General features: G+C 43.3%; 5 protein-coding genes and 1 long non-coding RNA gene across 7 annotated transcripts; 4 read left to right on the top strand and 2 right to left on the bottom strand.

The window, feature by feature from the left end:
* Positions 1-404: 404 nt before the first annotated feature.
* On the top strand, positions 405-1,475 carry LOC108657855 (uncharacterized). Its single transcript, XM_089264491.1, has one exon. It carries the CDS (start codon positions 534-536, stop codon positions 1,338-1,340), a length of 807 nt encoding a protein of 268 aa, XP_089120617.1. The 5' UTR covers positions 405-533; the 3' UTR covers positions 1,341-1,475.
* A 2,674-nt stretch (positions 1,476-4,149) lies between these two features.
* Positions 4,150-5,469, top strand: LOC108658081 (uncharacterized). 2 transcript variants are annotated; one of them, XM_030390427.2, is made up of 2 exons: positions 4,150-4,301; positions 4,408-5,469. In XM_030390427.2, the coding sequence occupies exons 1-2, from the start codon at positions 4,223-4,225 to the stop codon at positions 5,370-5,372; spliced, it is 1,044 nt and encodes a 347-aa protein (XP_030246287.1). In that variant the 5' UTR covers positions 4,150-4,222; the 3' UTR covers positions 5,373-5,469. The 2 variants fall into 2 exon arrangements, with proteins under 2 accessions (XP_030246287.1, XP_030246288.1); XM_030390428.2 differs by having other exon boundaries at positions 4,157-4,294.
* A 605-nt stretch (positions 5,470-6,074) lies between these two features.
* LOC149090550 (uncharacterized) lies at positions 6,075-6,810 on the bottom strand. The gene is made up of 4 exons (XM_089263481.1): positions 6,718-6,810; positions 6,601-6,640; positions 6,478-6,551; positions 6,075-6,426 (listed from the first exon to the last, which is right to left on the bottom strand). Exons 2-4 carry the CDS (start codon positions 6,626-6,628, stop codon positions 6,097-6,099), a joined length of 432 nt encoding a protein of 143 aa, XP_089119607.1. The 5' UTR covers positions 6,629-6,640; positions 6,718-6,810; the 3' UTR covers positions 6,075-6,096.
* Positions 6,811-15,644: 8,834 nt separating this feature from the next.
* Positions 15,645-17,094, top strand: LOC149090549 (uncharacterized). The gene has a single exon (XM_089264497.1). It carries the CDS (start codon positions 15,782-15,784, stop codon positions 16,940-16,942), a length of 1,161 nt encoding a protein of 386 aa, XP_089120623.1. The 5' UTR covers positions 15,645-15,781; the 3' UTR covers positions 16,943-17,094.
* Positions 17,095-20,063: 2,969 nt separating this feature from the next.
* LOC115565338 (uncharacterized) lies at positions 20,064-20,849 on the top strand. The gene is made up of 2 exons (XM_030390450.2): positions 20,064-20,314; positions 20,375-20,849. Exons 1-2 carry the CDS (start codon positions 20,209-20,211, stop codon positions 20,791-20,793), a joined length of 525 nt encoding a protein of 174 aa, XP_030246310.1. The 5' UTR covers positions 20,064-20,208; the 3' UTR covers positions 20,794-20,849.
* A 941-nt stretch (positions 20,850-21,790) lies between these two features.
* LOC149090548 (uncharacterized) lies at positions 21,791-22,678 on the bottom strand. Its single transcript, XR_016197291.1, has 5 exons — positions 22,579-22,678; positions 22,467-22,506; positions 22,304-22,390; positions 22,140-22,237; positions 21,791-22,088 (listed from the first exon to the last, which is right to left on the bottom strand). It is a non-coding gene; the product is annotated as an uncharacterized LOC149090548 (long non-coding RNA).
* Positions 22,679-24,019: the final 1,341 nt, after the last annotated feature.

Below are 24,019 nucleotides of genomic sequence, written 5' to 3'. Positions count from 1 at the left end.
CTGAATAGCTCAGCTTTACAAAGTCCAAGCCTATGCCCAAAACTCATCCCGATTCGACGACAACAAACAAATAAAGTACCCCAAAGCTTCCTTCAAATGCAGCAAATGTGCATAGAAAAAATGCCAAATTAAATTGAAATTTTATTAAAGCATGATCCAGAATCGGGACTTGCGATCAAGATAAGCCCTTTTTAAAAATATTTTTTGTTAAGCTTGCCTTGCCTGGTTGTCTCGAATAATTGTATCAATATATCTTTGTTTTTCCAGCGAATCGCTGGATTTTTTGTAGGCTCTCTGTGCCCATGGATGCACTCGCTTCGCGCGTAGCGCATGTCAAGAAAGCCCCCCGCAGATAAACATGAAACTCAAATAAATTCGTAGTTAGTGAATTTTGGTCTATTGAAAAACCAGTCGGGCCGTACGCTTGGCGCTGCTGCGTCCCAGTGGGACGTACCGGAGGTATAAATGAGTGCAATCGATTGTCGGTCTGGCTTAGTGTTGATTGAGCTGCTGAAGGCAATAAATCATCAATAATGCGCAAGGAGACGATTGTCATTTGCCTCGTCCTGGCCGCCTGCTGCTGCGCCTATCCGCAGAGCACGGAGGCACCGTCCTCAACAACTACGCCAAAGCCCGATGTGGATGAAAATCCCAGCAGCAGTACGACAATAACGATCATCTCTACAACAGAGAAGCCCAAGTCTGAACTGGAAGCATCGACGACCACAACAACGATCACGCCCAAGTCGGATGAATCGAGCACCGCCGTGAAGGATGACAATGCATCGAACACCGCCCTGAAAAGCGACATTGCATCGAGCACTACGCCCAAGTCGGAGGCATCTGGCACCGCCCTGAAGGACGACAATGCATCGAGCACCGTCCCGAAAGGCGACAATGCATCAAACAGTACGCCCAACTCAGATGCATCGAGTACCGCCCCGAAAGGTGGCAATGCACCGAGCACTACGCCCAACTCAGATGCATCGAGCACCGTCCCAAAAGGCGGCAATACACCGAGCACTACGCCCAATTCAGATGCATCGAGCACTACGCCTAAGGACGATGATGCCGAAGTTAAGGAGCTGCTGGCCAAGTGCGAGCAGCTGCGCCGGCGTCGCAAGCGGGACAGCTCGTCGTCCGAGGAGGATGAGGACAGCCACGAGCAGAAGTCGGTCAAGAAGGAGCGCAAGAAGCTGAAGAAGATGTGCAAGGAGCTCAAGAAGCAGCAGGAACGCAAGCAGCAGCGGCAGGGATCGGAAAGCCTACGCGAGCTAGCGCAGGCTCTGCACAACTACCAGATGAAGCAGAGGGAGCGCAATGATCGTAGAACGCACTAAGCGATGAAATGCATAAAACGATATTGAGCTCATTTTTTTTTTTTTTTTTAACTCTAATGTCTTAGATTTTTTATTTTATTTTAATTTTATTTTTTGTTATTTTTGAAAATAAAAAATTGTTTTTCTCTCTCCGAATGTGCGATAAGTTTGTTTACTTTAGCAGTGCTTAAAGAAATTTGTTTGTTTGCTAATGAGAAGCTCAAATATGGAGCAGTCGCCGCTTGATACCAAGTCCAAGCTGTAATGCCCCAACCAACAATGGATCGGCTTGACTATGATAATAGCCAGAGCAAACGAGTCGAATGAGCTAAGTCGATCAATCTAGGCAACTGAGTCATCGCACAGTAAACACGATTATTTGTTGTCCATTATGAACATGAACTAATTGAAGCCAATAACTAAAAGAGAGAGAGAGAGAGGGAGATTATATATCATAGTCTGTTTCTCTCTCATTTTGAGGGCAATTACAAATTTTTTGAATTGTTATACATATAAGTAGATTCAACATAAGTCTAAGAGTTAACTCAGAGCTTGTAATCGCTGTAGCTTGACTCGAGTCGAACCGGTTGCTGAATGTAAATTCGCACCTTAAATCGTGCTAGTTCTTGGAAAGAGCCACGAAAACATATAACAATATAAATAAATAACGGAAGATTAATATTTGTATTTTGAATCGATTTCATGGAAACGAAATTGAGCTGGGAGCAGGTCATCTATGTACAAGGGGAAGATATTATTAGATCGACTTGATTATGACTCCAGCTCAAGATCTGAAACGCCATTCGAGATATATATGTTTACAAATATACAAATAGATATAATATGTAAATATATTTAAGCAAATCTGCTTCGGTGTAAGAGAGAGAGAGAGAGAGAGAGAGAGAGAGAGAGAGAGAGAGAGAGAGAGAGAGAGAGAGAGAGAAAGAGAGAGAGTGAGAGAGAGAGAGAGAGAGAGAGAGAGAGAGAGACGCCAGTTATTGTTCCTTCTCCAGATATCTCCAGATTTATTCAATTATTTTTGATAATCAATATTATTCGTAAATTATATAAAAATATGTTAATATTATACTTATAATAAATAATAATAATAATAATAATAATAATAATAATAATAATAATAATAATAATAATAATAATAATAATAATAACAATAATAATAATAATAATAATAATAATAATAATAATAATAATAATAATAATAATAATAATAATAATAATAATAATAATAATAATAATAATAATAATAATAATAATAATAATAATAATAATAATAATAATAATAATAATAATAATAATAATAATAATAATAACAATAATAGTAATAATCATAATAATAATAATATATTAAATTATTTTTTTATATGCAGTTTTATTTGTTAATTATATAATAATATTATAATTTTTTTGTCATTTATTTATTTATTATTATTATTATTATTTATTTTATTTTATTATTTTTTTTTTTTTTGCTTTACGCAGATGTTTATAATAAGAATGAACGGACGGATAGGCAAGCAGCCTGAGGCTGAGGCATATTTGTATGTACCTAACGTAGTCAGTCACGCCTTTTGCCTCTTTTACATTGAATCTATATACACACATTGATCACAATAAGCACATAGCAGTTGCTTGAATAGAATCGAAATTAGCCTAAGAATAAACCTGTTTTCCTCAGTTTATTCATGTGTTCTTTTTTTTTTTTTTTTCTTTTGTTTTTTTTTTTTTGTAATGAAGAAGTTTGGCATATTTCATATAGTTTCAGCTCTGGCCGCAGGTAGTCAAACATTTGGCTCTCACTGTGCACATCATTAGCATAAATTAAGTTTCATCTCTGCAAGAAAGCCGCAAAAAAAACGAAGCAAATTTTATTGAAAACTATAAAAAATATATTAAATGAAATTAAACAATTTATTTTTTTTTCTGTCTTTTAATTATTCAAATGAGCTCTGAAATTATTGATAAATTTCTTATTAAATGTTTTAATAGCCAATTGTTGAGTTTTGTTTCCCACTTTTTGGCATGAGTTTCTGTTTAACTAAAAAACGACTTGATTAGCGTCTTAGACAAATGCCTTAGCTATAGACATACACATGTAAAAATATCTAAATATATATGTATATAGTATATATATAATCTGTAGTCCGTTCATCTTTAGCTTATTAGATTCCATCATTTTTGGCTATGGTGAATGCAAACATTTCACGGTCCGGGCTCGTTTGTTAAATTAGCCATCGGAGCTCGACGATGGGAGCCCGAGAGCTGCGTCTATATAATATATGATTCTATGCTTCTTCTTGTCGATCGACCCCAATGCTGAATTTGAATAAGCAGAACGCAAAACGTGTAAAAATGAGGCGTGTGGAACGGCTGTTACCGACTGCATGATACCCAGGGGAGCATCACGTCTTCAGGTTCGACAACCCAAACTGGGGTAGATAGAGCACCGCTGTGGATAAGTGTAAAGTTCAAGGTGAAAAGCACACAGAACTAATATACTCCATTCACATCGTAAGAGAGCTGAACAAAAGCCAAAACAAACGAAAATTTGTAAATGGGCAAAAATGATAATGAAGCCAAAGTTCAGGCATTGAACTCTCATCAGAACGTGGCCGATAGAAAGCCAGAGATGCTGGCCAAGAGTCGCTGAAAGTTGCGGTAAATGGGTCGACGCGGCATTTGACGTGCTTTGAACTCTGAGGGGCCGAGACGGCCCCAAACTGCGGCTAATTATGCACAGCCTCGAGACGGCCCCAAAGCGCCCAAGAGGCTGGCAAAATGTGCCGTTAGCCAATGATTTATGCACCGATCGGCGATCGCTGGAAGTTGATATAAGCGGCAGCTCGCGGCGACTCCCGATTCAGTTGCCGTGCACAAATCAAGCCATGAAGTGGGCAATACTATCGTTACAATCGCTGCTCGTCCTGGTCCTGGCCATAGCCAGTGGCCATTCACTGGTGAGCGGTAAATTTTTTTGATCCCCCCACGCTGCGAGCAACCAAAAGTAAACTGACAATCCACAACCCTCTCGCTCTCTCCCCCATCTCTCCCTCTCTCTGGCTGATTGTAGCCCGCGATGAGCTGCGTCCGACTCAGGCGCCGCTGCTGAGCTCCACGGTGAAGCCGACGAGCGCACCCAAGGCAGAGGTAAAGCCCACCAAGCCCCTGATGATCATCAATGCGCCGCCCATGAAGCAGAAGCATCTGGTACCGGTCAGCGTGGAGACAGCCCAGCCGCAGAAGGAGAAGGAGTCGGCTCAGGCGATGCAGTCGCTGCAGTCGCAGTCGCAGCCGCAGCCGCAGCAGCTGAAGTCGTCGCTGCAGGTGCAGGAGGCAAAGCCGTTGCAGGTGACGGGCTTCATCACCAAGTCGGGCGACATCTACGAGATCGAGGACAAGCGCGGCCTGGGCCGCATCGAGCCCCGCCAGGCGGACGACGCCGACGAGCCGCAAATCGTGTGCAACTACGGCAATGTGGTCATCTACAGCGACGTGCCCTGCGATCAGGTAACCAAAGTGAAGGTGGGCGAGGTGCAGCCCCTGAATGGCCCATCCGAGCAGCAGCAGCAGCAGCAGTCGTCCACCGAGGGCCCGCTCGCCGCCGATGAGAGCGACAGCCAGCAGGGCGCCGCCCAATCGCAGGCGGGCGACGGCTCCAATGTGCCACGCCAGCAGAACATGCAGCAGCGTCGCCGCCGGCGCCGACCTCAGAAGCAGCAGCAGCAGCAGCAGATCCGACGTCGCCAGGGCAGCAATGCCGTGCGACGCATTCGCCGGCGCAACCGCAACGGCAATGCCAACAACGGCAATCGTCGCGGCCAGCAGGTGCGTCGCCGTCGCCCCAACCAGCAGCGCCGCGGCAACGGCCAGCGCCGGCCGGCTGCCAACAGGCAGCAGAAGCTGCAGCAGCAGCGCCGTCGCCAGATGCAGCGCCGCCGCAAACAGCAGCAGCAGCAGCAGCGCCGCCGTCGCCAGCAGCCACAGCGCCGCCGCCAGCAGCAGAGGCGCATCATCCGCGACTACGACGAGGCTTAGGCAGCGCCCGCTGACCGGAGCTACGCCCCCCGCAGCTGCTGATTAGGCTCTGTATCAGTGACGAAATACGAATAAAATGTTAACCGAAAGCCCGAAACGATGTGTCCAATTAGAGTTTTAGTCGCATTTCCAATTGGAATTGCAGCAAACTGACATTGACCCCTTACCCCATCCGACTGAAAGCTTTCTTAAAGCTGTAACTGAGAGTAGAGGCTTCACTTGTGTGTGTATCTAATCCTATATTAGTCGTATTGGCTATAATCTTGCTTTGGTCCGATCGCTTTCTAGAAATTCATATTCCACTCCAGCTTAATGCACATTATGAGGACTTAAATGACTTAAAGCTTTCTAAAATCTGTATTGAATTGAGCGTATTATGAGCTTCACTTATTGAAAATGGGAAATCAGGGTATAATGGGGTTTGTTAAAAATATGTAACAAGCAGAAGGAGGCGTGGCAGACCCCATAAAATATATATTTTTTTAATCAGAGCTGAGTTGATTAAGCCCCGTCTATCCATTCGTCCGACCGTCGATCTCAGAAGATATAAGAGCTGGAGACCTGAAATTATATAAAATTTCGATTTTTCCCCTAACCTCACCCTTCCCCTCACCCACATATTTGTAAAAGAATTGTGCTTGGGCAAATATATAACTATATTTAATCATAATCTAAAGGTGTTATGAACATAGTCTACCCACAAGAAAAGTTATTAAAATTAAGATTACTGTGTACGGGGATGGGGTTTGTGTAGATTGTCAGCGTAGAAATAAATTAGCATTATGGGGGCATACTTCTTGAGGTCCTCCCCACTAATGATTTCCGGTAACTTGCGATTTTTAAATCGCACCAGAAATAGCCTTTGATTTTCTTGCATAAACAGTTTCATAATGCAATCTGGTTTGAGCCCGCGCTCGAACCCGTTGTTGACCGTGGGGACGAGTTTTTTGTATTTTTTCAAACACCGTCTCAACACCTTTGCCACTAATTTGTTGTTTGTGGCATTTTCTTCAGCCCTATCCACGGGTTCCAATTGAGTTTTGCGTGGACGACCCTGCAAACCAGAATCAATAGCTGACGCATTGAGACTAAAAGGAAAACTTACACGCGGACGTTTGGGTGTCTCGGCGACCGACTGTACTGTGGGAGATGGAGCCGGAGCAGCGGTGCCAGCTGAAACTATGTGTATAATTATATATTAATGTAAATATATAAATTGAACACTTACGTTGCAAATTCATTGATGGAGAAGCCATTCCGAAGTTGAGCTAAATTAATTCACATTCAGTTAATATTGAATAATGAAACAAAAAAGACAAAAAAAAAAAAAAATAAATAAATTTACCAATTGAATTTCTGTATTTCGTCTGTCTAGTCAAACGTAAGACTGATGAATCCTCAGTGATAATTTTTAAAATATGTCAAAATATATATCGATATTTGACAGCAAACACGCGGACTACTAGATTGTTTGATGCTGAGCAAGCATAGTTTGCAAATTTATGTGTGCATAGAAGTGCAGAATCATTAGAATATCAGCTGGCAGGGTTCAGGGTATCTCCTAGTCGAGTAGTCTCGACTGGAGCACCCTTACTTTTGTTTACTACTTGTTAGTACTAATACCAGCTTTAGTTTTAAAGCTGTTTAATCCAATGCAAGCAACATCTCATCTGATACCATTATCTTAAGCTTCAGCTCTTAAGAGCTTCGAGTATTCTTCATAAGAAAAGTGTATTATATTTACCAGCTTAAGCTTAATTTTCTTGTGCTCAAAACATAACCATATGCATATGCACATTCTCTATCAAATTAATAAAAGCTTTAATGAGCTTTGAAATATTTTTAATACTTTATTCTTGTTTTCTATTAACTTTAAACACAGTTAATCTCTCCTGTAATCTTTCTTAATCTTGCTCTTACTTAAAGCAAATATATTAATCTGCTCGTGCGTAAAGCTTCTACTTTCGACTTGAAGCTTCTAGAATGCTTAAAGTTTAGCTTGAACGGACTTTGGTCTTTAATTAAACAAAAGAATTATCATAATATCCTGACTTTAGCGAAGATTAAGATTTATTTTTAGTGAGCTTTGGGGTCTTCTCTTCTGGTAGAGAGCAAATATTTGTCTGCTTTATGAAGTGGGGCATTTACTGAAAGCACATTATTTAACACTACGTTAGTTAATCGCTTCTTTGGCCAGAGTCTTTAAATATAGTTTGCATAGATTTCCGAAGACCTTGGGTCGCTTGTTTAGTAATCCTCTGCCTAATCGCCTGCTTAGCTCCAAGTCTTAATAAGCTCTCCCTGTGTCTGGGACGCGTAGTTTTCCCAGTGCTCATAATTTGCACAGGGTTCGGAGCCCGCTCTGACTTAATCGCTTAAGCAAATTAACAAGGCTGCAGCTTTTCGTTTGCTCAAGCCAATTGTATTCAATTAAATGCCTATCACTTAAATTCTTCAATTAAACGCATTTAGCCTTACAAGCTAAATAAATAGTTGGCTTCAAGCGTTAAGCAGCTTAAGCGTCCAACAAACATGCTGAATTTCCTAAACATTTCTTTCCTCTAACTGGAAATGATTTGAAATTCAATTTGCGCTGCTCGGAATTTGCATGAATATTGATTGACATCAATTAACTATTGTGTGATAACTATTCCATCGCATAGTTTTTGGCAGCGCTGCTAATTCAGCACAAGTGTATATATATATTCCAGCTCCTGCTAGCCATTTCATGCATATTTCAATTTCTAATAATTGCTCGAATTATCAACGAATGTCAATCGAAACGAAACGCTTGCTGCATTAATTGCGACTAGATTTAGTCAAGCTCGAGTCGAGCTGCTGCGCATTGCGTGTGGCATGCAGCATGCAGAATGCGGCGTGGGGGCGTGGGGCGTGTTGCGTGAGCTGCAAGTTGTTGATTGCGGACTGCGGATTGCGGGCTCTGTGGCAGCAGGAGCAGGAGCGGGAGCAGCGTCAGTTACAAGCAACGCAAAGCAGATGCATTCTGTGCGCTCGGGCCCAGCGCACTTAACACATAAAACAAATGCAACATCGACAACAACAGCAGCAGAAGCAGCAGGAGAAGCTGTAGCAGGAGCAGGAGCTGGCGCAGCTACAGTAACTAGAGTCAGTCCTGCCCCCAACGCGACGAGCGCCAGAAAGTCATTCAAAAGTCAACCAACTTTCTTCGTTTTGAAAAACGTTAAAGAGCAGAACAAGAAATGCTTGCACACACACACACACACACACGCACACACATGTGTCTGGAGGGGAGCTGGATGAAAACTTGGCAAAGCAGCAGCAGCTACAGCAGCAAGACACAAGCCATAAAAGCAAGTCGCCTGCTGATTTTGCTTTGTTCTTCGCATGCACACGAATGCCCACAATAGCAACAACCCCAAGACCTAAGCAACCCCAAGCACCACCCCAACCCCAGCCCCTAGCTGGCCCAGACTCCTGGCAGCCGTGTAAGATCCCTGGCATAACCCTGTCATGTCAGGCCCGGTACGATCTCGGCTGGCAACGGGGCGGGCTGCTGCATTTCTGGGCTGCGCCTCCTCTCCAAGGTGCCATCTAAATGTGCGGCACGTTGACGTTGACGTTCAGGCTGACGTCGCTGTCGCGTCGCTGTCGACGTCGCTGTCGTGGACCGAAACTGTTGTGCGTTGAGCCTTCAAGTTTATCACCTCATTGTTTTTGCACGCTGGCGCTGGGAGCTCATTGTCAGCGCCTGTACATGTGTGAGTGTGTTTGTGTGTTTCTCTCTCTCTCTCTCTCTCTCTCTCTCTCTCTCTGTGTGGTTTTTATCGTTGGCCCCAACTGCAACGGCAGCCACTCAAAGGTGGTAATGCCGACATGAAGCTGACGTTTGGGTCGTAAAATGCATAAACAAATTCGAATGCCGTTGCCATTTATGGTTAAATCAGCTGCCAGAGCTGCCAGACAGTCAGTGGGCGCTGCCAGACATACGACACGTAGCTCAGCACAGAGACAGCGATTATGAATGTTTATGAAAGTGACTAAGGGGTATTTATAGGTTTATCAGGAAGTGTTTACCGAGTGCATCGCACTGCCGACTCGCAGGAATATGACGGACATTAACGAAGGGCCGCAGACTGTACCTTGTATTGTACATTGACTCTGGCTCTGAAGTGCAGATAGCTACATACTTTGCTAGGAATAATTAAGCTGAGTGGGAAATATCTATAAGATATATAGTCCATAACTATATAGCCATATGTGTGTATCTTGTTTTAGACTCATCATCTAGCCTAGTCCACCTCTTCAACAACTTTTATGCGATAACTTTACTCAAGTTATCGATGACATTTAGTTCAGAAGATATCGAATAAAATTTCCAGAAATGTTGCTTGGAGTTGCCCAATAAGTGGAATGCATTAAAGAGTGTTTATTCTAATCTTGAAGAGAGTTCCGCTCAAGGCTCGAAATGAAACGGGAATACCGATAAGCTATGGGAAACCAGACTTGGGCCAACATCTACAGGAAGACCAATACGAAGTGTCGCTGTGATGAGGATATTCATATATTGACTAATGTGATATACAATGACATACAAGTACCTTCAATATAGAGCTGCAATCATCAAGTGCCCCATCTCTAACTCTAACTGAGTTAGCCCCAATGAGAGAAAATAACTTTTAAATCAGCGCAGCACAACTTTGCTTTTTATGCCGCAAGTAAAGTCCTTTATATGGCAGGTGGGTGGAATGTTTTCGCTTTCATCCAACTGAGTTGCAAAATTTCGCAATTTATAGCCTGACGATTTACAGCGACTGCGGTGGAGTGAGCCCATAGCCCGCAGCTATGAGGTGTATCAATAACCTTGAACTGCTTTCGGCTTAAACGCTGGGAACAGCTCAACTGGCCAATAAACTAATATTGAACAGAGCAGGTGAGCAGGAATGAAAGTGGGAATGGGCATGGGCATGGGAACAGGAACAGGAACTGGAACAAAGCAATGTAAAAGAGAATAACGAGCGGAGGGCGGAGCGAGAGGCGAGGGGGAGGCTGGTAGCTGCGTGCCTGGGCACAGCGTGCATTTAACTTTGTCAAACAAAAATCCTTTGGGCAAAGAGTTTGTCTGGCACACGCACAGACATTAGATAGCTGGGAAGCGAAAGGAAGACAGAGAGAGAGGTAGAGGGAGGGGCCAAAAGTGTGTGGGTGAAACTGAAGATATAATCTCATAAAGATAAAACAGTTTATTGCGGAGACGAACAAAATGGAGCACAAGTTAAAGTGGAAGATGAATTTTCAAATGCACATGAAGATAGCAAGAGACAGACAGACAGAGAGAGAGAGAGAGAGTGAGAGAGAGGAGGGTAGACAGAGCTAGAGACGATATGAAGCGGTTTAAGGAACCCATTGACCCCCTGCCGATATGCCAGCAAAGATGGCCGACAGCGCTCAGTGAAATGCGAAAATCTGTCAATTATTTAAATCGCCTGCCAAAAAATCTGAGCACCGGCTCGAGCCTTGGCCCGCAGCCCAACTGGAGTGCTGGCGCCATCCACTGGCCGCGGGCGGTCCTCAGCATCGCCCATTGTTATACCATAGTCGAGAGTCGAGAGTCCCACGGCCCGACTGGCCAGTCCAAACTATGGCCCCGGCGAGGCCGAGGCTTGTCTGCTGGTAATTAACATGAAAATAAGCGCATTAACATCATGGACGCTGGCGGTTTATGTTCCTGATGAATGGATGGAGCGTAGGCAGGCCGCGGGCAGACTATGCGGGGCGGTGAATTTGAGGCGGTTTTTGGCTGGCTTAAGGACCGCCAGCGTTTGCCAGGGGCAACCGTCTAAAAACGACTGAGGCCTGGTCCCTAATTATGAAATCGAAATCGAAACGAAAATTCGCTCAGCGAATTTGCCGTGAAAAACGTAAAGCGCGCAAATTAAAATAATAAATTCGCTAAATTAAAGAAGGAAGTCATTAAAGACGCTGCCAGACAGACGGACGGCGAGACGGACGAACGGAGAGGCAGACAGGTAGTCAGACGGATGAGCCACATGGAGCACCGAGCAACGAGCGACGAGCACCCAAGACCGAGCAGCGAGCACTGAGCGATGAGCTTGGCGCATTGAGCCTTTTGTGTCTTGACGACGACGTCATTAGCAGCATTTACACGTCGCACGCTGAAGCCGAAGGGAAGCCAAAGGATAATAAGTAACGACGACGACGACGACGACGACGACGACGACGATGACGACGGCGTGAAAAGAAAAGCGCTGCTAAGGCAAAAACTGACACAAATTAAACTGAAATTAGTTGCAACTCACTTCGTTTGAGATGCTGCCGCAGCCAGACGAGGCCGAGCCGAGTGGCAAGAGCAGCCTGAACCCAAGCGGACTAAATGCGGGGCAGACTTGGCTAAGACTCAGACCAGTCATTGCATAATGTATTGTCCCTTTAGATAGATATATATGGATATTGTATCTGTATCTGTGTATCTGTATCTGTGTATCTGTATCTGTGTATCTGTATCTGTGTATCTGTATCTGTATCTGTGTATCTGTATCTGTGTATCTGTATCTGTGTATCTGTATCTGTGTATCTGTATCTGTGTATCTGTATCTGTGTATCTGTATCTGTGTATCTGTATCTGTGTATCTGTATCTGTGTATCTGTATCTGTGTATCTGTATCTGTGTATCTGTATCTGTGTATCTGTATCTGTGTATCTGTATCTGTGTATCTGTATCTGTGTATCTGTATCTGTGTATCTGTATCTGTGTATCTGTATCTGTGTATCTGTATCTGTGTATCTGTATCTGTGTATCTGTATCTGTATCTGTATCTGTATCTGTATCTGTATCTGTATCTGTATCTGTATCTGTATCTGTATCTGTATCTGTATCTGTATCTGTATCTGTATCTGTATCTGTATCTGTATCTGTATCTGTATCTGTATCTGTATCTGTATCTGTATCTGTATCTGTATCTGTATCTGTATCTGTATCTGTATCTGTATCTGTATCTGTATCTGTATCTGTATCTGTATCTGTATCTGTATCTGTATCTGTATCTGTATCTGTATCTGTATCTGTATCTGTATCTGTATCTGTATCTGTATCTGTATCTGTATCTGTATCTGTATCTGTATCTGTATCTGTATCTGTATCTGTATCTGTATCTGTATCTGTATCTGTATCTGTATCTGTATCTGTATCTGTATCTGTATCTGTATCTGTATCTGTATCTGTATCTGTATCTGTATCTGTATCTGTATCTGTATCTGTATCTGTATCTATATTTATATTTCATCTCTATCTCCATCTTTGCCTACGTCTATCTTCCCTTCTGCTTCGACCCAATATCAAATGACAGCCCAGACATTTGGCATTGTGACTAACATTGTGGGGCAAGCAGCGTCTGGCCTCGCACCAGTTCGTCAATTTAATATATTGTGTTCTATATTTAATGTGGCTGAATGCTATTTGGGGCTCGGCTTAAAGTCGGCAATAAATGCGAAAATAAATATGACATAAGTAAATAAAATATATATTCATCTCTCTATATTTATATATATGCTGTGCTAATTTTGTCACGCCCCTCGCCCAGCCCCTTCAGCGCGGGCTGAGGACAAGTCGAATCAACTTTGCCAACTGTTTCAGCTTGCCGTTCGGGCTGGTGGGTGGGGGGAGTGATTTCGGCATTGGGCTGGGGATACTTTGTGTTATCAGCAGTCAGTTAGTAGCGGAAACTTTTTAAACGTTTTCGAAACAAGTTGAAATTTAAATAAACCTTCCAATTTTTGACGACCCCATACCGCCTGCGGCCGCAGCTCCATCCCGCCCTCGCTTGCATATGAATGCAAAGTTGAGACAACAAAATCGCCAGAGAAATGAGACTTTTTGCCCGAGAACTGTAATTTTGGCCTTTACTTTGCATTCGAGAGTTGATGCCACGATTCAAGTCTGCACAGACTGAGAGAGCCGAGGACAGCGGAGGACTGAGGACGGAGGACGGAGGACTGAGGACTGTGGACTAAGGACTGAGGACTCAGGACTCACGACTCAGGACTCAGAGCTCGGGAGCTCAGAGCTGGCAACTCAAGACGTAGACTCGGGCTTTCCACTTGCTTTTTGTGCCCATAAAATCGACTTAAATTTTTATTGCGACAAAAAACTGTTTGAGAAGTGAAAAGAAACGCGAGCGCAAAGTGCGCAAAGTACAAGAGCTTTCCAAATGTGCCTGGGCGGACGGTGGGCGGTGTGTGGTGGGCGGTGGGCGGTGGGCATGGCTCGCGCTATATCAAACTGGTTGGCGGGCAGCGGCTTGTAAGTGCAGTCGACGCCGTTGCTAAAATCGTATTATAGCATAGTATTTTTTTCATCTACCCGCCCCTCGCTCAGCCCGCCCGGAAAAACACGTTCATAACGCGCCCAACTCCAAGACGACTCAGACCTATCCAACATACGGATAGAGTTTTTTGTTTTTTCAATATTTATAGCTGGCTGCTGCAGATGCTGCGTGGGGTTAGTCAGTTCTCATAGTGGCTTCAGCTGTGAGAGTCTTGTATGTATATCTAGTGTGGATTGTGGTATCTTAAGATTAAATATTCTGCTATTGAATAAAGATATTTATACATTACTTACATGGCTTGGAGTTCATTGAGGAATTTTTTATAACAACCTAAACCTTTTATCTATTTACAGGGTAATTGCTAGTCGTGCCTTTTTGTTGGTGCGCATTTTATCGCATTTCTTATTTCGTTTTACTCAATAACTGGAATTGCTAAAGCAAAGTATTCTAGAGTTGAATGACTCAACTATTGTTGCAGGGTATCTGCTAGTCGAGTCGATTATCATTTAAGCTTTATTTCATTTCTATTTGTATATTAAGTCTTCGACGGGTACATTGCTGATTTGAAGAGTTGAAGAATTGTAGTTCATATCACTTATATCTAGGCCGGGTATCTGCTAGTCGTGTCAATTCCAGCTTATGTATTTTTAATATCATATATTATATAATATTATAGTTCCTTTGGGATAACCTATAAGCCGCAAGCCTTAAGCGATTCTCTAATGGAAATAACTCAATCATTCATATCATGACCGGGTATTTGCTAGTCGTATATCTCAATTCGCCCTATTCCCTGGCTCTGTAAACCGTAGCTTAAGCAATTCTCGCTCAATCATGGGCATCTATATCAGTTTCTTTCGTTGTATCCGGGTATCCCTCGCTGATCTCAATGCCCAAGCTGCCCAACTGCAAGAGCTCTAGGACACTTTCGCTGCAGAGTGTCCGCTAGTCGCGCTTATTCCATCGATGCTCTTGCCATCATATTTTTCTTATTTCGGTTCACTCGTTGCCCAATTTCGGTTTCAGCGCTGTTTTCGTACATATTTTGCCCAGCGCCGGAAAGTATGCTATGTTATAATATTTTCGCTCGGTCCGCGTTCGGTAAGCGGAGCGTGAAGATGAAGACGGGTCAGAAGCAGCAGCGACAGCATGCGGCATGCGGCATGCGGCATGCGGCAAGTGGCAAGTTCAAAAAGTGCCAACGACGCCGACGATGAAGGCAACGAAATAATAAAAAGCAAACTTTTTACCAAGTTGACTTTGACACATTGGGCCAAGACAAACACGAAGCGAGATAGACAGATAGACATAGAGGGACAAAGAGAAGGAGAGAGAGAGCTAGATATTTATAGAGGTGGAGATAGTAATGCAGTAGTAAGCATACCCCCGCTCCCTTCCACAATCTAAAAGCAATCCGTTAGCTCTTGCATGAAAATGGCATAACAAAATTTTCGGATGGACTATGAACTAGCTTATCTCTCCCTCTCTCTCTCTCTCTCTCTCTCTGTCTGTATACTATATATGTTTAATCTATTATATATTTGTCTTGGGCAGATGGCTAAACAAACGAAAGTCGCCAGCAACTTGGGCCAAGAACTAACCAGAGCTGCCAAACTAATGCACGATGAATGCATAACTCAATTAGCAAAGCATTTATCTGTATACGACTTCCACTCTCCCCCTCTCTCTCGCTCGCTCTCTCTCTTTCTCCTCCTCTATGCATATCTGTCAATGGCTCGTTGCAGCCTTTCGTGCACTCAGCTGCGGCTGGTCCTCGCCGCAATTAGCGTCAAGTTCTTTGCTTTGGATCAGGCAAAACTTGCGCCAAGCAAAATTAATGGGCTCGCTTGGCTATCGCGATGAAAGCCAGAACGCTTCGACTCGCCGATAAGCGTCGGCGATAACAGTCGAATAAATGGCGCTCATTAGCCACGGCCAGCTGAAGCCAACTGGAGCCACTATATAAGCCGGGCCGGACGACCTGTGGCCAGGCAGAGAGCGCAGACCACAGCGACCCAACGCAGCACAAGCACAAGCACAAAGAAGAAGAAGAAGAAGAGCAAGAGAAGCATAAAGGAAGCAAAGATGTTGCGAGTGCAAGGAATTGGGAGTTTACTGCTAGCGCTGGCCGTGATCGGCTCGCTGGGCGTGGGTGGCGTCCGGGCGGCCTCTCTGGGCCGGGAGCGACGCGTGCAGACGAGCTCGACGAGCATGGGGCCCACGCAGCGCAGTGGCGAGCCAATGTGGCAGACCACCTTCGACTCGAACGACGTGTACATCGAGACGCCGCTCGACCAGCCCAATCTGCGGCGCGCCGCGCTGGCCCTGCTCCAGCAGCAGAAGAAGCAGCAGCAGCAGCAGGCCAAGCAGTTCACTGCCAGCGCCTATGCCGAGGAGCAGCATGGCAAGCAGCTGGAGCAGGCCGAGCCGGACTATGCGGAGCTAGCCGAGCTGGCTGCGGGCCAGCGGCAGCCGCTGTTGCTGGTGAATGTGCCCGCCGTGGCGGCGAGGCAGTCGCCCGGCAACGTGGACGAGTCGCGTCGCTTCCACTTCCTCAAGAGGCACAAATGGGACCTGCCGGAGAAGAACGGCACTCTGTTTTGGGTGAACAACACCAACATCAACGCCGGACCCACCGAGGCCCCCCCCGAGGGCGGCCAGCGCTATGTGATCCGGGAAATCGTGCGCAGCCCTCAGGTGATGCCCATGCCCATGCCGGTGTCGATGTCGATGCCGGTGCAGTACTTCGAGACGCGCCAGGGCCAGCAGCCGGGCCTGGCTCTGCCCTACAATCTGATCGACTACGGCTCCGCCCAGATGTACGGCAACGGCGTGAGTAGCGCCAACGTCTTCGCTGGCTACAACGGCCTGAACCGGCTCAGTGGCCTCGGCGGCGCTGTGCCCCTGGTGCCCGTCAGCCTCGGCAACAATGCGGTCGGCTATGTGCCCCTCAATCTGCGCATGCTGCGCCAGCTAACAGCGGGCGCTGGCGCTGACGTCGATCCTCTGGCCGTTCGCGAGGGCGACGATGATGCGTCGCTGGCCATCGATGCCCTGGACGCGGATCAGCCGAAGAGCTCGGCCGACGCGGCACTACCCAGCACCGACTCGCCCAAAATGGGCGACGCTCGCTTCCCGCTGCTGGGCCAGCGTCTCAGGCAGCGACAGGCTGTCGCTGCTGTCACCGAGAGCAGGAATCCGCTGGCGGCTTTCGCCAAGAGCATTCGCCGCATCCAGTACCTCTAGGCGCGCGTTTGACCCGACACACCCCGCTCCCACCCCCACGACTCCCATCCCCGCTAACTGGCCACGCACCGCATTTACTTGACTAGCATTTAGCATTAGATTTAATTTCCATTTTTTTTTTTTTATGTAAATTATTTTAGCAGGCAAATAACAGAGCTTGAATTCTGTAATGAAAATATATTTAAAAAATAATATTTATTTTATATTTATATTTTAATTTGATGTATAATAGGTATACATAGGTATATATGTAAATTCTCGTAAGACTCTCTCAATCTCCATTCGTATCTGCTTACCTTCAGTTTCCTCTAGTCCATTCTGACCAAACTTGGAGTTGACCACGCCTCTTTTGACTTGCAGCCAAGCTCGAATTAGCATTTTCAATGGGCTGCTCAGCTTGACAGGCATTGGAATTATCTGAATGGGAATGAATTTAGCTTACAACGAATTTTCACTATTCTCGCAAATGCGAAGCTATTCCCAGCTTCAAAGATGACTTTCATTGGAAATTCCACAATGCTTGCCTAAATCCGCATTGAGTGCCGTGCTGCGTGGAGGTTTGTTTATTGAAATTCAGATTCGATTGGCACTCAAGTTATTAGCAGTAGTTTGGGTAGACAAAAACCACAAATCTGTTAATAACAACAGCAAATGCTGCTGAGATGAAGTGGCCATTATTAGCCGAAGACGTTGCATATTTGCTTTTGAGGCTTAATTTACGCATGTTTTCCGTTTGTAAACGAGTGGAGTCCATTTAGCATTATTAGGCGTACGCCATCGAACGGCCGGAGCTGAATGCCATAATGCATTTCGTTCATATTTTAAGTAGATCGATTTAATTTGCTTGCATAACAATTCAATTCAGGCCAACAACAATGCGAAGAGGACGAAGAAGAAGAAGAAGAAGAAGCAGTGCTAATAAATTGAAATCGGGCTAATGGGCGCTCGGGCAGCTGGAGCTGGGCCGTGAATGAATCGAAATATGCTGGCAAATGAAAATGGATATTCAGATAAATGCAATCAGACGAACGGGCAGACAGACAGACGGACAGACGGACAGTTAGACACTTAGCCTGGCTGTAATATGTCAACTATTTTCCATAAGATTGCGGCCAAGAGAAAGATGGCCAACAGACGCACAGCTGCCAAGGAGCTCTTAATTGATGGCAGCACTCATAAAATCGACCTCTGTGCGTGCGTGTGTGTGGGTGTGCTGTTGATGGCAACAATAATTGGCAAGTCGAACAAAACTAACAACAACAACAACTACAACAACTACAGCCAAGCTACAATAACAAATTAAATAAATATAAGAAGCTTTTAAGTTAATAGAAAATGTTATAATTGAATTTTATCACAAACAGCCGCAGCGACAGCAACAGCAGCCACAGCAAAATTATAAATGATGGCAACTTCAAAGGCGACTAGATAAAATAGAATTAATAGAGACATCAATATTTATAGCACACAACGAAATATAGATAAGTATACATAGAAAATACCATAAATAATATACATAATGAATACACGTATATCAATTTTGTACACAAAATCCCTTGAAAATGGAAAATCAGTGCGGCGACTTATGTGTGAACGCGTCGATCTCAGAATATATAAGACTTAGAGACTTTGTTTTTTTATGTTTGAGTCCGCATATGCCACCCGCATATCGACTTGGTTTCCAAAAATCGATAGCTACTACCGTTATTTAGTTAGCGATTAAAAACCTTATCGAGAGTCTGTAATAAAATCATTTCTCCTACATCTTTAGAGCTAGAGTCTCCGAATTTTCAATATAGATTCATGAGTATTTCATAGAATTTCCAATTTTCTTTTGCTGCTTATGTGTGCGTGCTCATGTGTGTGTGTGTATCTCTTATGTAAGCATGTTTCTTAATATATCAGTTGCTCAAAGCGTTCAGGGCATATCTCGTAGTTGAGCAGTCTTAACTAAAGCTTCCCTACTTGTTATATATAGTACTTCCCCTGTCTTCAGCTCTCCTCACTTCCATTCCCTCTCCATTCAGATTGTAATTTATGAAATTTTCCATTGGCTTTCAATATTTTTCTTGTGTTTTGTTAATCAGTTTCGCCTCGGGTTAAGGACCCAATGAGATCCTGTTGATTATTGACTCAACACTTTGCGAAATTACAAGAAAACATTTGGACTTGGGCGCCAAAAGCTGAAGTCAAGCATAGCTACGCACAGCTGGCATACAAAGCCAGATACATTTCGTGTCGTATCGTACATGGATACAGATACAGATACAGATACAGCTACATTTGCAGCTGCTGGACAGCTGTGTGTGTGTGTGTGTGTGTGTGTACTACAATGTACTTGACTGTCAGGACTCCACAGCTCTCGCCCTCTGTCTGTCTGTCGCTCTGTCTCTCTGTCAAACTCTGTCTGAATGAAACACTTAATGCCTGGCTCTGTGTCTGTCTCTCTCTCTCTATAGCTCTCTCTCTCTCTTTCTGTGTATGTGAAACACTTTTCAAGATTAAACCGAAAAGATTTAAGTGAATTATGTTAAAGTTATTTGCCTCTGTGTCTCACGCACTGACACTATCTGCCGCACATCCTTTGGCCGCAAAAGTGGTCATGTAATATAAATATGTGCATAAAAAAATATGCCGCACACACACACACACACGCACACGCACAAAAGATTGAGGCTGGCTGTGAAAACATAAATTCGTTTATTTATTTATACAACACGCTCGGGCTGCTACTTTAGCCAGCCATAAGTATTGTATCTCTCAGATACAAATACAAGCCAAATGTGCGTGTGTGTGTGTGCGTGTGTGTGTGTGCGTGTGTGTGTGTGCATAGTTGCTTGGGCTGCAACTTGATTTGCCAGTTTTTCGTTCGTGCCGCCTTCCGAGATTTATGTGCGCATGTTTATTGTCGAGTTTATTAGATTTGATTTACTGTGCCTACAACTTTCACTTGTGCCTCGGCTACTTACTTTATCTCAGCGTATGTCTGTCTCTCTCTCTCTCTTTCTCTGTGTGTGTCTATGAGTTCTTCACTCACACACATACACATACACACTGGCCGCTTGATTTACGTGCCCGCCAGCCATGGCTGCAACCCCAGCGCCTCTAATGATACCATGTCAAGGCAGCGTCGCGCACGCAAGCACGCAATTAGATCTCGGGTGAAACTTTTTAATTGCATCCCGCATCATGGCTGGAGTCATCTATAAAAGCGTCGCTACCCAGCCAGGGCAGCGCACAGAGTCTGCTGCTAGAACCGCCAAACGATGCCAAGATACGATGCTCCAGCTCGATCTGTGGGCAAGTGGATGCTCTGCTGTGCTGGGGTCTATCTGGCGCTGCTGCTGCAAGGCGCTGAGACGCTGCGAACCGGTGAGATCTGAACTCCATCAACTCCTGCACAATCAATTGCATTTGCCTCTGCCCATTCAGGCTATCGTCTGCCCCAGACGGCGGGTCGCAGTGCCAGCGCCACGGAGGTGGGCAGCGGACGAGATCTGTTCAAGAAGTTCATGCTCTTCCGCGGCCTCTTTCCGCAGGAGCCGGCGACCGAGAACATCATTGTGATACCGCAGGCGAGCCCGACCTTCACCACGCCCACCACAACCACCACCACAACGACGACCATCATCAGTGGCAACGACACGCGACGCTGGCGCCACCTGGACCACAGTCTGCCCGCCCAGCTGGACGATGCCGGCTCAGCGCAGCAGCGCGTCACCAGGCGCCGCAAGCCCAGCGGCAGCAAGCAGGGCAGCCACAAGAAGAAGCGACGCCACCGTCACATACACAAGCCGCGGCAGCGGCAGAGGCAGCGACTGCGGCAGCGGCATCGCCGGCACCGGCGATAGCTGCCAGAAAGCTCTTCACGGGGCAGATGAGCAGTCGACGAATCGATCCGCTAAGAATCTAATCCGAAAAAAATTAATAGTTTCTTATTATTGCTTTAATTTATTTTACTTTTTTTTATACTTATATATTTTTATTTATTTTATTTTATTTTTTTTTTTTTTTTTGTGAGTGAAATATAAAAGTGAACAACATATAACAACAACAAAATATTTTTAGCGACTCATTTAACTCTTTTGTAATTTTTAATGAAATATGTATATTTTTTTTTTTTTTTTTTTTTACTTATTTTATTTATTTATTTATTATTATTTTTTTTTTTTTTTTTTTGAGTGAAATGTAAAAGTGAATACAATAAAAATAGATCTAATTATTATTAAACTATTTTGGACATTTTTAAAGTTTTAAATAATTTTTTGTATTGATTTAAATATTTATTTTATTTTGTATATTTATTTTTTATTTATTTTATTTTATTTATTTTATTTTATTTATTTATTTACTATTTTTTGTTTTTAGTGATTTAGATTTAGATTTAATTATTATTCAACTATATTGGACATTTTTAAAGTTTTATATAATTTGTTGTATTGATTTAAATATTTTTTTTATTTTGTATATTTATATTTTATTTATTTCAATTTATTTATTTTTTTTACTATTTTTTGTTTTTAGTGAAACATTTAATTTTTATTTATATTTCAACAACATTTCCATATAAAATTTATTGATTTACCTACCGAATGTTGGTTAAGTTAATAAATTGGTAGTTTTATACCCTCAACCCATTGAAAATGGGAAATCAAGGTCAAATGGTTTCGTTAATAATATGTAACAGGCAGAAGGAGGCGTGGCAAACAAAGTATATATATTCTTGATCAGGGCAACGAGCTGAGTGGATTTAGTCTTGTCCGTCTGTTCGTATGTTTTATCGCGTCGATCTCAGAAGATATAGAGAATCAGTAATAAATGTATATATGCTACATCTTAAAAAGTATAGTTGCCAAATCTAAAATGTTTATTCATATGCATTTTACAGAATATATATAATATAAAAATTACATCGTGTGAATATTGGCATTGTGTGGATTTTCTGCGTTATAAGAAATAAGCATTCTGGGGACATGCTTTTTAGAAATCTTCGTTGGGTATCAGTTCAGGGCGCTTTCGGTTGTGGAATTTCACTACAAAAATTAGTTTCTGGTCTTGTTTTATGATCTTTGTCTTTGTTTTTATGATCTTTGTCTTTCTTATTTTTATTGGCACGCTGATCTACCTCCCATTTGCGGAGACGCCCCTGCAAACAAGAATCAAGAGCTGGCGCATTGACACTAAAAGGAAAACTTACAGCTGAACGTCTGCGTGACACGCCGGTCGACTGTCCTGCAGTCGAAGGAGTAGGGGTAGCGGTGCCAGCTGGAACTATGTGTATGCTTAATGTGTATGCTTAATATGTATAATGACTAAATGAATAAATATGAATTAATGTAAATATCTAAATTCAACACTTACGTTGCGAATTGTTATCGGGAGAAGCCATTGTGCAGTTGAGCGACTGTCCCGCAGTCGATGGAGTCGGGGTAGCGGTGCCAGCTGAAACTATATGTATATATGTATGTATAATGACTAAATGAATAAATATTAATGAATGTAAATATCTAAATTGAACACTTACGCTGCGAATTGTTATCGGGAGAAGCCATCGTGCAGTTGAGCTAAATTAATTCACATTCAGTTAATATTGAATAATGAAAAAAAAAGACAAAAAAATAAATAAATAAATTTACCAATTGAATTTCCGTATTTCGTCTGTCTAGTCAAACGTAAGACGGATTATTTTTACAATATGCTTAAATCTATATCAAAATATTTGACAGCAAACACGCGGACTACTAGATTGCTTGATGCTGAGCATAGTTTGCAAATAACTGTTAAGTGTCTGTAAAAGTGCCTTTCACTCACACTTTGAAAATTGACTCAGACAGTCCGTCTACAAGTCGAATTATTCAACAAATAAGCTCTCATAATATTGCCCACACTGAAGTGCAGTCGCTGCTTACTGCGCAGTTAGCAGAGTGCGTGCATATGTATGTATGTATGTGTGCATATAAAAAGTGCAGAATAATTCAGGGTATCTCCTAGTCGAGTCGTCTCTCCCTTTACTTGCTCTGATTAACAGTTAATATCAAATTTAAGTAATTATTTTGTTTTTCTTTAAGCTGTAGATATTTATTACATTTCTACAGCAATATATGCGATAGTATTTATGTATGTAAATTCTTAATTATATCTTTCATATGAAATAGGATAGTGGAAGCCGTTCTATAATTTTGCAATATATTTTTGCTAGACATTTAAAAAATGTTCAGTTGCTTTTTGCTGTGAAATTCAATAGTGGAAAATATCGTGATTAAAGGGCAGTTTTGTTAGATTTGTTGTATTTTTAATTTACTACCGAGCGATATTTAATTGCGAAACTCGATTTGAAGCCAAACAGAAAATATGAGGTACAAAAATTTCATATTAAGTTTCATCAAATTATAGACAATAAAAAATATGTGATAGCTTTGATATAGTACACTGCGCGCTGTATATTTATTTACCCATAAATTAAATTGAGTTCAGCACAGGAAAAACTCAGCTGTAGTCGCGGCTTTAAGCGGATAGCAAGAGCTTGGACTTGTGGGGGAATATATTGATTTGAATGGGGCTTTCAATAAGATGCACCTACATATATAGACATCTATAGATATTCGCTTATACAATTCAACGGCTAACTTTCACGTCCGCTTAAATACGAGTTTAAGGTCTGATTAGCATCTGAGGTGCGACACTCTCCAGGCGCTCCTAAATCTTCTTTTAATTCGTGGGCCCCCAAGAAGAGAACGTTGCACGTTCAACAAAATGGCAGACGCCGAATCCTTTTGCCTCTGCGAGCACGCAAGTGTGAGTGTGCGTGTGTGTGTGTGTGAAAACAATTGATAGCCCATGCCAGAGTCTTTGCCTTTGGCGCTTGGTGCGGCTGGTGTCGCTGCTGGCCTCGTTGGCTTTGGCCAAATAGAGGAGTCAACGACTTGGTTTACAGTTTATATAAATAAAATGCAGACAAAAAGAAAAGAAAAAACAACAACAAAAAAATGTATGCGAACATGATATCCTGGCCACGGCAAGTTCAAGGATGTCTGGCGCGCGTGAGCCCGTAACCGTAGCTGTCCCGCCGTCCGTCCC

Source organism: Drosophila navojoa, chromosome X (genome assembly GCF_054131105.1).
Source record: "Drosophila navojoa isolate 15081-1374.11 chromosome X, UAZ_NAV_1.0, whole genome shotgun sequence".
Taxonomy (NCBI): domain Eukaryota; kingdom Metazoa; phylum Arthropoda; class Insecta; order Diptera; family Drosophilidae; genus Drosophila; species Drosophila navojoa.
This window is presented reverse-complemented; position numbering and strand designations above follow the sequence as displayed.